At 39.5% G+C, this 12,652-nt stretch overlaps 1 protein-coding gene across 2 annotated transcripts in view; it reads right to left on the reverse strand.

The window, feature by feature from the left end:
• Positions 1 to 766: 766 nt before the first annotated feature.
• The window catches only part of rab28 (RAB28, member RAS oncogene family), a 29,051-nt gene continuing 17,165 nt past the window's right edge, over positions 767 to 12,652 (reverse strand). The window contains exons 5-8 of one of the 2 annotated variants that reach the window (XM_023398166.2): positions 5,705 to 5,808; positions 5,536 to 5,613; positions 3,161 to 3,262; positions 2,262 to 2,327 (exon numbers count right to left, since the gene is read on the reverse strand). In XM_023398166.2, the coding sequence (XP_023253934.1) occupies positions 3,167 to 3,262; positions 5,536 to 5,613; positions 5,705 to 5,808 (278 nt within the window). In that variant the 3' untranslated portion in view covers positions 2,262 to 2,327; positions 3,161 to 3,166. Of the gene's footprint in view, positions 2,328 to 3,160; positions 3,263 to 5,535; positions 5,614 to 5,704; positions 5,809 to 12,652 lie in introns of both variants that reach the window. The other variant, XM_023398167.2, reaches the window with a different exon arrangement.

Below are 12,652 nucleotides of genomic sequence, written 5' to 3' on the forward strand. Positions count from 1 at the left end.
AATTTTAACACCAAAAGTCATAGCACCCCTTGCGGGATCAAGACGCACGTTTTGATGTATATATTACCGGGGTTTTCTCAAAGCTGCGGGACGAGTTACGCGCCGAAATTTGGCGGAAGAATAATAAACCCGAAACAGAAGATTAATAGATGCCTCGGCACTGCTCTCAGCTATTCTAGCTGTAGAGGAGTGCCTCGGAGCTGAGCACCCGTGGCACTAATTAATAATTACATGAATGTAACCTGAGGACTTATAAGTGGCAGACTAAAGAATTCGATTAAAGAATTGAAAATGATTCATTTATTTTGGTTTTTGCTAAAAATGGAAACTTGCCCATTTTGAGACAATGGGCTTCCCAAGTCCTGTACCCAGCAGTAATAACTGTAAGTGTTACAGAACTCAAACGTCCCCGGTTAAAGGAATAATCTACTGAAAACCTATCTTTCAAGTATAAAATACCCACTGTGTTTAAGTTTGTAAATTTGTAGCTTGATGAATTCATAACAATGAAAGCACAAAGCTCTGTAAGTCTATAAAGTCACCTGATATTTTGTAAATAATGTTTCTGCCTGCAGTTGGCTAAAGAATATATGTAAGACTTGTGTAAGTTTAAGATTCTTTAAATTTAAGATTCTTTAATACCTTCTGAACCCTTTTTGAAGAAAAGACTTTCCAAGACCTGCTGACACGCTGTAATTTACACAAATTAATTCCTCGACAAAGATCACACAAAGAGCATGTATTCACAGATGCACTGCACAAATAATTACTTTTTTCCATGTAGCATTTTTATTTAGAAACACAAAACTGTGCTGCTGTATAACGTCAACTAAACGTTCACTTTAAACTGTACATTCATACATTTTTTTAAAGAGTACATTTTGTTTACATCATCAGAATTTATAGGATGCGTTGTGATGATTTTTAATCTATGAAAGGAGCTTTGAAATGGAGCGGAGGTTGCTTTTATTGTACAAACACATATGGCAGATAAATCGGTAGGTAGACACCACATTAAATCCCATCATACCAACATCTACTGTGGAAACTATTTTGACAAAACTGGTTAAACATACAATATCTCAGTCGTCTCTAACAGTACACAAACTGTAAAACAAGCTAATAAAATGAAGATCCTATGAAACATTTTATGCATCATAGCCATTCTTCGATGCAAACTTCTGTTCTATAACGGACAGTTGAATAAGGCTATGTAGAGACCTAATAAAATGTTGTACATTTCAGCTCAGCTCGGGCTTAGCTTCACACTCAGGTACTTCCTGAGTCATGATCATCTAGCTTCATCAACACTTGATCAACACAGCATCTGAACTGTCCTCTATCAGGATGAACCCGGCCATGTCACATCGTGTGAAAATGTAACGTTAAATTATCAAAATGCAATGTAGACTCTACAAGAAACATCTAGAGAATGGAGAAATTATTTCAGAGATGCAAAGGATTTGGAGATAATCTGAGGAATAAACAATATAAAATGTAAATCTTGATTTTAAGATTGTGAAACTGAAATATTTCTATTTAAAATAACAGTACACAGTTCACGTCACAGCACTGCTAGTGCAAGCCCCTAATTGGCAAATTGAAAACAGAGATTAATTTCAGTCCACTACAACATTTTAACGCCCATTTCCCATTCTGTTTAACTGAGGAGCACCAAAGACATAAAACAAGTTCTCAAAAATTCATCAGAGACCATGTGGTTTCACCTCCCTGTCTGCGTCCCATTCATTCTTATCATGAATCCACTTTGCAGTTGTAGGGACAGAGACAATTCAACAGGTGTTGATGGTGTTATCTTAAGAAATATACTGCAGCATATCTAATCATTAAAACAAATGCCCCTTATACTTATTATTATTATTATATATTAAAAATGAGTCATAGAAATAAAATGATAGCTGCGTGTAAACTTGAAAAAAACTGAGGTCCCGTTTCCTTTTTGGTAAACCACTCTAGGAATCATTCCTGCTAAATATCTGAACATGAGGGCAAGGCCGCAAAACAGCACAGTCTGTTCTTCATCTCACCCGAACAACGCAGGAATACGGAAAACACACTCGGAACACATCTCATCCAGTCACCTTAAAAATCCTGAAATAGTAGTAAAAGGAATACTGACCGAAGACGATTTTACATTTGTGTGTGTGTGTGTTTGTGTTTGTGTGTGTGTGTGTGGATGTGGATGTGGGTGTGGGTGTGGGTTTGGGAGGGGGTCACTGCACCACACACATGGAGCTGCGAGGAGGGTTGACTGTCCTGGCCACGGTGTCCTGACTGTAGTTCACAATGTCTGCCTTCACCACACGCTGAAAAGATGCAAAAACAAACACACACACACACACACACACACACACAGAATTAAAAAGCTTCCACAACAATATGAACAAAGAGTCAAATCATCACAGTGAAAATGAGGCTGAAAATACAGAAGATGCAGGTAGAAGCTATGAAAGAACTGAGAGCTGAACACAGAAAGACTTAAAAAACAAAACTGTGGGTGACTCACCCTAAAAACTCACCAGCACCTCTAAAGCTAATTAATGAACATGTTATATCTTTTTAATTAATACTATTTCTTGCCAGGTGAAGCACTGTGATGTTAGGCAACCAACTGAGACTGCAGTAAGTCATTATGCTAAGCTAACCATCTCCTGGCTATAGCTTTATATCTAAGTGACAACTATGAGAGCGATTTCCATCTTCTCATCTAACTCTTGGTGATAAAGAATGTTTTGCAAAATTTTCTGTTTCTTTAACATTCAAAATCCAACTATGATTTACAGGTCAAAATGTTTGTGCAGTCCTGACCCGAACCAGTCAGGAGGCAGATGGAGGCGTGTCTGTCTCCATCATGAAGGTTTTTCTCACTACATAACTCTCAACCAACTCACCAAAGTGCACATAGTTTGGATTCATAGAACAGTTTAGCAAAATATTACAACTCTATGAAAACACAACATATTGTTCTATTGGTCTGATGGGTTTCTCTACTTTTTCTAGAGCTCTAATCTGAACCACAGGCATTAAATAAATTCACTACCATGATTTCACTATTTTAACTACAAAGCTACTGTCTCTGCATTCTACCAGATATATCACAGATCCACTGAAATATATCTGTGTAACTGTGCAGACATACTTCCAGCTATTGAACAGAACATATTTTGCTTTGCTGGTTGTTCTCTTGTCTAATTGGGCCTTCATCCTGTGGGTAGTCCACCAGCTCAGCCTTCACGATCCTCTGAGCAGGTTCAACATGTCAGAGCGGTGGCGTGACGGAGGCAGAGAGACAAAACAAAAAAGAAAATGGAAAAAGAACCAAGGCATGGGGGAGGAGGGGGAGGGCGGGAAGAATGAAGAGCGAAGCCAGGAAGGGTGAGGGGAATCAATAGGAAAGGATGAGGAGAGGGTCATGGCGTGGGAGAAATGAACAAGAAATGTAAGAAACAGACAAAAAATATGAAGTGTGACATCCTGAATCTGTTAGAATCTGATTCATTTGAATTTTCCAATTAAAAATCTATGACACAAAATCACACTTTAAACTTAAGAAAGAAAATAATGCAAATAAAAGCTGCTATTACTGATTATTTTCATTATAATCTGTCATATATTGTCTGGAGATTACTTTTCAATTAATTGATTAATTATTTGGTTTTGAAATGTCAATAAATGGCAAAAAGAAATGCCCAGAGCAGTTTCCTAGATCCCACATATCTTGAAATTGCTGGTTTTGTCCAAACCACACTCCAAATTTAAGAAATAATAAGTTTACAAGGATATGAAACATACCACTGATCTCTTTTTCTGATCAATATGTGATGTCTACAACTCTTTTGTGGAAAACGTTCTGAAGTTTCTGTTGAAATAAGTCTACATTTGATCTTAATGGTGCAACAGACAGCTGGACCCTTTGCTAAATATCCACAGAAGACCACATGGCTGAATACCAGGCCCTGGTTGGCTGTCTGATTAACGAGCTGCCGAAGCCTGGTGTCAGAGTCAGTGAGTGATCTACAGCCTCTGTATCTGATCTAGCAGACAGAGGACCATGACGGAGAGAGCTGCCAGGCAGATATAATACTGTCAGGGGTTGTGACCCTCATGTTCAGCTCTCTGAACCTGACAACTGATAATGAGGCTTCGCTGGCCCCACAGCTAGACCCAAAGCCATCAAGTGCTCAAAGCATCATCTCTGTATCAGTGACAAACTCAGAAAGTCAGTCCTCTCATTTTCAACAGTATTAAATTATATACATTTTGCTTTTTCAGAATTTTTATGGTGTTTTCAATTGTCAGATTAATGAATAATGGAAATAATACTTGGTTGAAGCTGGAGATCAAACCAGCATCGTTTATTGAATGTGTTCGAAAATGTGGTAAAAATAGAATTCAGCAGATTTTGGAAGTTTTCTAATTCAAGTGAATGGTAAAGTGGTCTCAGACTTTTGGGCCCCACTGTATACTTTTCCTGATTTAAAGCGAGAAGTTTCAGGAATGCCCTGGTATTCTCGTTCTTTTGAGATTTCTTTTTTGTTGTAGAACTAGTCTTGACAAACATAGTGATGAGCATAGGAAAGAGTCCACTAGACACATGCGTTTGTGAACAAAAAGTAATTTTTCCTCCTGATTACACTAGAACTTTATCCATCCACTCACCCTGCTTGATTAGCCCGGATTAAAGCACTTTGCTTTATTGACAGAGCTATCAAGGGAGGGGAGGAAGAAGAAAGTAGATGGACAGCTCCATTAGCCGATGGACATTTTTAGTTAGTCAGCAGCAGTGTTAGTGAGTGGAGAGGGGCTTGAGAATTTGGCCAGTCCTTCCCCTACATGCTCTCCCTTGTCTAGAGGTCCTGACCTCTCTGTAGCCCCCAGGCTCATCAACCACTACCCAGCCAGAGTGGCTCCAACCGGTCATATCAGACCCAGGATTAATGCTTCTGGGGGAGGTGACCTTGTAAATTCTACAGCTGCCACCATTGGGCACCTTGGTCTGGCTGGCAAGTTGAGACCCTGTTTTGTTTTGGCCCACAACAGTGGGAGATAAACCAAATAAATCAGACAGCCAATTCTAACCTCCTCACCCCTACAACTGCCTACCTTTAACCTCTGACTTCACGCGTTAATGTGGTCAATGTGGGTGTATTTACAGATGGGCAGTGTCATTGGCAGGTAGACCATCATAGGAGGCAGACGTAACAAACTCATGTTTATACAGCAAAAGGTCCTTTACAGTGTGTGGTGACCTCCACTGACCTAACACACTCCCTGTGACCTCCCTTAAGTTCAGGCATAACATTTCACATAAGAGATGAACCCAAACACATCACCAGCTACTTTCACTCTTTTACCAATTGATCCAAATTTAAACACAGTGGCTGGATAAGTGCAGAGCAGAGCAAAATACTAGTTAGAGGCAAAAGTAAGCCATTTAAAATGTAGCTTAGGAAGGAGCTGCATAGAAATTTCGGTGCAATTTGAGAGAAAGACCTTGACGCCATTGTGGCTCACCTGGGACTGCTCTATTTCTGCTTTGTTTAACTTTACGCCAAGAATTTCAGCAGCCACCCTCTGGAAACAAAGGTATACCTGGAAAAAGAGGTAACAAGAAAAAAAACGTAAGTATTATGAAAGTCACTCACACCTTTTATATTGATTTATGGAATCAGCTGGTACTAACCGAGTCCCCTGTCTTGGCCGATACAAACTGACTGACGAGGCTGTTCTCTTGGCAGAAGCGCTGGTGTTTGTCAGCCTTCACTGTCCTCATGTGCTCCAGGTCGACTGTGGACGAAACACAGTGTGACATGTGAGAAAACTTGCAAAAGATAGATAGATAGATTTATAGGGTGGTTATACAGCACTCGCGCAGGGTTAACTGTCATATATCAGAACATAAACAAAAAAGATAACTGTTTACGCTTGAGTTAAGATGGAAGGAGTCTGCCTAGTGTACAGGGATGGTGCAAATAAAGACGTGAAAACAAAGCATAATTCATTTGTTATGTTGCTTTCAAACCCAGCTGCAGCGTCCACTGATTGTTGTATCTTTTAATTTATGGAGGGAGTCATTTCAGGGGATTTGAGAGTGGACATGATCAATTCAGTAGCCCCAAGCTTCCTTTCCCAGCTGGTATTAAAGCTTGATGTGACACATTCCTCAGTGTAAGCCTAGTACAGTTGCACCCCGAAGCCATGAGCCTCTGTTTGACCCGAAACAGACAAACCAGCCCAGCTGCAGAAAAATACTTAAGAAACAATATGTGGATGACCAAAGTCTTCAGGCTACACTCACAGTGAGAGTGTAGATGGAGAAAACAGTTTGACTTATGAGTGTGCCGGCCTTTAAGGTGGGCACACAGGCCCAAGAACTGGGACTGTCACCTTCATGCTGATTTACTGTGAGCACACAATGACAGCGCCTTCCTTTTTAGCTATTGTGATCGCGTCTCTGTGCATTCGACTCCTGTGCACTGATACCAGGCGCTTTGCTTCTCTCCTTCCTCACTATGCGGTCACACTAGGGTCGATGAGGAAGGTCACCTGGGGGTCTTGCTGCTGAAAGCAATAGCTTCACTCTTTATTTCTGGCTTTGTGCAGAAAGGCGGCCACGCCCGCTATCTGGTGCATACATGACTATGTTAGCTGGAGGAGGTCAGGCTACTGTACGGTGTTGCATTTCTCTCGTCCCCCCGAGTTTTACTCTTTGTGTGAGGTTTCATTGAAGTTGTCAAGGATTTACCCTGTTCTCATGCCCCTTAGTGTGTGTGTGTGTGTGTGTGTGTGTGTTTGTGAGAGAGAGAGTGTGTGTGTGTGAGGGAGGATAAAGCCAGAAGCAGAGAAAGAGAGAGACAGATACATAAGGAGGAAGAAATGTAAACACTGCACTAACCCAGTATTATTAATATCTCAGTAAGTCATATGACCCAAAAATGTTAAAGGCCAATCCACAGAGGTTTAAAAAATAAAATTTTAAAAGAATCATTTTAAAATAAAATGCATATTACCATCACTGTAAGTGACATATAAACAAAAACCATCCTGGGCAAGGGCAGACACTTTTACAACTACTCAATGTCCAGGACAGGCTGTCATGTCTCTGCCTGTACATAAACACGGCTGTCTCATAGGCGTCAGCACGTTATTAATTCCAGTCATTAACAGCGGAGGTAACCAGCATGCTACTAGAAATAAACACAACTAATCCTTTGGATCCTGCACACTTGGGAAAGGTTATCAATCATGTGTCACAGTCAGATTAGCCAACATTAACATAGTGGCTCAGGAGCTGAGGAAGGCACGTTACTGTAAGTAAAAAAGGTATAGTTCCCATGGGTACAGTATAAGCATCAGGTGAAGCAGAAAATCAAAGCTAGGCACCGAGAATTTAAAAAAAAAAAAAAGCTGTCAATCACCTTCAAATTCTATGTTATAGAGCAGAAACGTATATATTCTAATCTTCTAATAACTGGAACAACGTGAGTATTTGCTGCTTGTCTTTGTCGCACATTATTTTAAATTTAATATATTTGGGTTTGTTTTTTACATTTCACATTAAAACATTTATCAATAGACCAAGAAAACAATCAGCAGAATAATCCACAATGAAAATTACTTTCAGTTTCAGCTCTACTACCAAGCTAAGTTACAAAGTTCGACTTGGAAAAAAACTAGTTGACAATCTATTCTGAAGAAAAGGTCAATTTAGTATTTGTTGTAGAGCTTTTCTTGATCAGTAGATGGACTTTGGCCAGTTGTTATGTAGCTACAGATGTTCAAACTTCCATTGTACTGAGTACTTCAACCATAAAATGCCAATAGTTTTTTTCATTTCTTTGTGTAAACTGGGCAAAATCTATCTGCTAATGAAGATCATGAGGTATGATTGAGACTAACCTTGACTTTGTATTTTGTCAAAATATATTCTAATAGAAAATGCACTACTACACATGACAGTCCTTGATTTTGTGCATGTTCTTGTTACGGCGCTTGACTTATGACTTAGTACGTAGCCCCTTTTAATCACAAAATAAGAGCAGATTTCGGCCCACATTCTCACAAAAGAATTTAGCAGCATGTGGCATCTGTCTGTGTAAACTGAATACAAGACTAATCCCATAGTTTCAGTGTTTTGCTCCATTTTTCACCCTAATGTACCTATTTCTACTTATCAGGTCAAAACAATCTTCCTCCGATGATCTGGTTTCCCTCTGTTTCTGTCAAACTGTACATCAGCTTAACAACCCCTAGGAAGTGACTGCAAACACGAAATAAACTGTTTGGGCCTCCAAGCGCATAGAGATAGCAGAGGGGATCATCACTCGTCAAGAGCGATGGCCCTCCCTCGCTCTGGTCACCATCAGTGTTTATTTAAAAGGTCTGCCTGTCATTGCAGTGAATTGCAAGACAACAGTTAGAGATTAATATCTGGCGGATAAATTAGGCTTTTACCGTAAAAAACCCGTTTGTTATTGTGGTGACCTATTACATAAGTGGGAACACAATCAAATGAGAAGAAAATATGGATGTTCCTCTCCACAAGTTAGTGTCTGCGGGGATATCAGCTTAGATCCTTCATGGAAAGAATCCCCTCACTGGCAGACCTGATTATCCTGAAACCAGACAGACTTGGAAAGGTTTTAATGTCACTAAAAAAATTGAAATTAGTAAGGAGGTTGGATTTTGGTTGGATTGATCTGCCTACAGCATGCTTTCAAACCAAAATCCTTGCTATCCACTTTCACTGAAAAGAAGATAACACAGCAGCTGCCAACGACTGAAATTAAATAGCTGAAAAACCATTAACAATAAATGAACATTATTATTATTGGACAAAGAGACTTAAAGTAGGACTTTTTGTTGCACATGTAACGTGCAACATCATATCCTGGTTTCAGAAACCAGGATAAGGCTTTATCCTGGTTTTGACAAAAGCTTAATATGTTAGCAGGAGTACTCTGATAGAAACTAGGACACTGTGGCATGTAAACACCTGATCCAGGTTTCTGAACAGTCCCTGTTGCTACAGAAATGAGTGGCTGAGACGCTGAGGAATCAATGCACACCTGCATACACATAATTAGAAAACCTAGATGCTGTTTAACCAAGGTTTTTCATATTACATGTACACATCATGTCTCAAATAAGATCAAAACCAGGATAATAATGTGCATGTAAATGTACATAACACATTCTTTTAAAAATGGAATCACACCCTTTTTCAGTTCAACTGTCTTACTTGGTCTAGTATAACCAGAATCTTATGGTGGCTAATGTAAACTAATTTGACCAAACTTTGTCTAGGTATTGCCTGGTGACTGACATTATTTGCTGACTTTATGACACTTTTCTCCAGTAATTGCCACTTAGGCTTGTTTTAGGTCAGGTAAAGTAACAGACCTGTTTCATAACTTTTGCTGAACAACTGCCACCTTGGGCACAGGTGACAATTACAGGACAATGGTATTGATAAAAAATTAAGTATATCAGTAGCACAAGCAGAGAAAAGTAACAGAGTCAGCAAAATGTTCTTTATAGGGCAATATCTACCTGAGGTTTCCTAACATTAGCCACAATACGCTACTGGTTTTATAGAGTTGTGAAGTGGGAGGTTTTCAGTTTTCTCAACACTTAATCTTTAACTCTTGCCTGTCCTTAGCGTGTCACATGACAGAGTTTTAAGCTCTGTGATTGGATGTTTCTTGACAAAATGCACTCTGAAAGTCGTAGCTAGCTTCTTCCCTGAAATTTGTACGTCAACAATGTGCAAATTCAAGGATGTATTTTTCTTTTTAGACTTCACCAACTTGTTGCCAAGGCAAAACAATAGGCTAATGGCTCTACATTGGCTAACCAGCTAGAAATCCTACACTGTACTGTGTGATCCTCTGTGGACTTTTTAAAACCATGCTGTGATAACACAGACACATACTTACTGTTCTGCCGAGTCGGCTGCTGGGGACCAATTGTAACAGTTTACCCAGCGAGCAACAGCCAGAGAATAAGCTTGACATAACACAGTTAATTGCCGGCAGCCTTGCTTTAAACTAAACAGCAGTTGGTGCAGTGGGGAGTTTGAGGGCTGAGGGGGGAATGTGTGAACTGAGTGCGTGTGTATGTGTCTGTGTGTGGTAGTAATGGTCGGGCGTGTGTGTGTTGTCAGAGACTTGGGGCTCCGAGGGGTCATATCCCATTAAGTGAAAGTTACAGGGTTGAGCCTAATCAACCCCAGGGGAGAACCTATCACTTCCAACATTACCTCACACTATGCCTTTAAGACCCTGTTAAGAGGGTTTGCCTTAGTTTCCCCTCAATGACGACCATGAACCAATTCAGACTGTATAGTGAGGGTAAGGATTATCAAACCAAGTACAATTCCTCATGAAATGACTTACAACTGTCTGAGCAAATTGTTCACTACGCACCACTGAGTTTAAAAACATCCCAGTACTATTCTGCAGCTCTGACATTCAATAGGGCTTCGTGGGTCTTTGCTGCTACACTCTGCAACATTCAAGTAACGCACGAGCAGTGTCACCAGTTCCGAGGTAGAAAACGTTCTCATATGTCTGGAAGGATCCTTGTTACTCATAGCAACTTTTCACATGAATGCATCACCTCAACATCCCCACATGTTAGACTGTTTATCATAGTGGATTGAGATTTTACCAAATTAAACCCATTCAGGGCAAATGTCTTTCATGTCTCTGCAAACTCATTTCAGAGTTCATCTTGCAATCATTATCTCAGATCACAAGACATACTGTATATCAGCTCTCTATCCCTTTTGTACATCTCTTAGTTCACTGCGACCTTTAAGGCCTGAGGTTGGGGTTCAGTATTATTCTACTGAATCTAAATCCTTCATCAAATCTCATTAAGTTTAGTTTTCATCATTTGCAAGTAGATAAGGTTACAAATGATTGAGTTTAGATCTGTGATCACCTGTTGTTGTGTAATAACCGGGAAATAAAACCAAGTTTTTAGCCGTAGCAAATAAATGAAATCAACATGAACATTTATTAAGCTAGCATCATTAATTGTCACAATCTGTGGCTCTAACCTGGAAATGAGATGAAGGGCAGCAGATATGAAATAATAATTAATTTGTAATTAACTTGTACAATGAGCAGTGACAGTAAAGATGAATCTAAACTAATATTGGTTCAATAAGAGATTTGTTTAATGAATGTGGGTATTTTGCCAACTGGGAACCAGAACCAAAATGGAACCAGCTATTAGGACCCAACCATAATGGCCACCAACTCTTAAGACACAATAACACCACCCTTACATTGCCCCTGAGCTTGTTGCATTAATATGCGTCCTCATGCATGTACTGGTAGAGAACGAGATATAAACAATACAATGACCCATACATCAAAACAATGGTAGCCAGTGCCACCAGTGGTCACAAACTCCACAGGGTAACTTTAAGTCCTAGTCACATTCAGTCAAAAACACTGTGTAACATCCTACCACCAACCTAGACTACTTAAATAAATCCTACAAAAAACAGCACATCAAAAGACAATTTACTATGTAAGTTAATATTAAACTGCAGGTGTCTGGAAAAGCAGCAGAATAATTTCCTCTAAATGTCTTAAAGCGAACAGGTAAGATTAATTGTGAGTGACATTTGATTTACACTTAACTTTTCTGGTGCAAGATATGGGGAAACCTTTACTACATTAAAAGTCAGTAAAAGTATAATGAATCATTCTGTGTGATGTCTGATTGAATTAGACATTGATTTAACTTTCACAGCACAAGTGGCTAATAAAACAAAATGACTAGTGGAATTTATGTGAAGCATTTAAATGCCTGAGTCCAACTGGTTTACTTGACCTGGAGTTAGCTCATAAACACTGAGGGTTTAGAAATATGAAGGGCGTGATAAGTGTCTACCTGTATTAGAATATGGGCAGCATAATGAAAATGAAAACAATAACTACTTTCCCCCTTCAAAAAAGTTCTGGCTACTCCCATTTAATTTCTTTTTTTTCAGGAATACAGTATCATACAGAAGTGCCATAGAAAAAGTTGTGTTTTCTTTACTCTTTAGACACTATGCAGTCATTCAGAAGTCAAGTAACTATGCAAACGGCACTCTTGCACATTTCATTAGCCCTTAACAGTGTAGATATTGTTTACAGTAGGCAACGTTTATTTTCTGAAGGCTGGAACATCTATATTTAATGCAAAAGTACCTGAAACTTAAAATTATTTTAATATTACCTTTGGCTTTAACAGAACATAATTCCAGCATCAGTGGAGTTACACAATATTGCAGCAATCTGTAGCCAATTGTATACTACTACTAATGACTTTGGACATTGTATAACTTAACCTAAACTTATGGTGGAATAATTATAAATAATAATCAGGATATTAAAGTTTGAAGAGCTATTAATATTATCAGGAATTTTCTGAGTGCGTACAGACAGATGAAGTGCTGTTAGTAGCCGGGTGTTGTCGAGGTGAGCAGGGCCCGTGCAGGAGTCCTCGGGGGAATCCTGACAGAGACAGAGCACTCTTTGTGCTGCGGCGCCCCTGCCCCGGTGGCCTGAAATGGGCTGGGACCATCAGGGGACTCGCTTTCCACTAGGGCAGAAGTGTTCTGTCGACA

Source organism: Seriola lalandi, unplaced genomic scaffold (genome assembly GCF_002814215.2).
Source record: "Seriola lalandi dorsalis isolate HSWRI2012SDOR001 ecotype SW California unplaced genomic scaffold, Sedor1 jcf7180002054972, whole genome shotgun sequence".
NCBI lineage: Eukaryota > Metazoa > Chordata > Actinopteri > Carangiformes > Carangidae > Seriola > Seriola lalandi.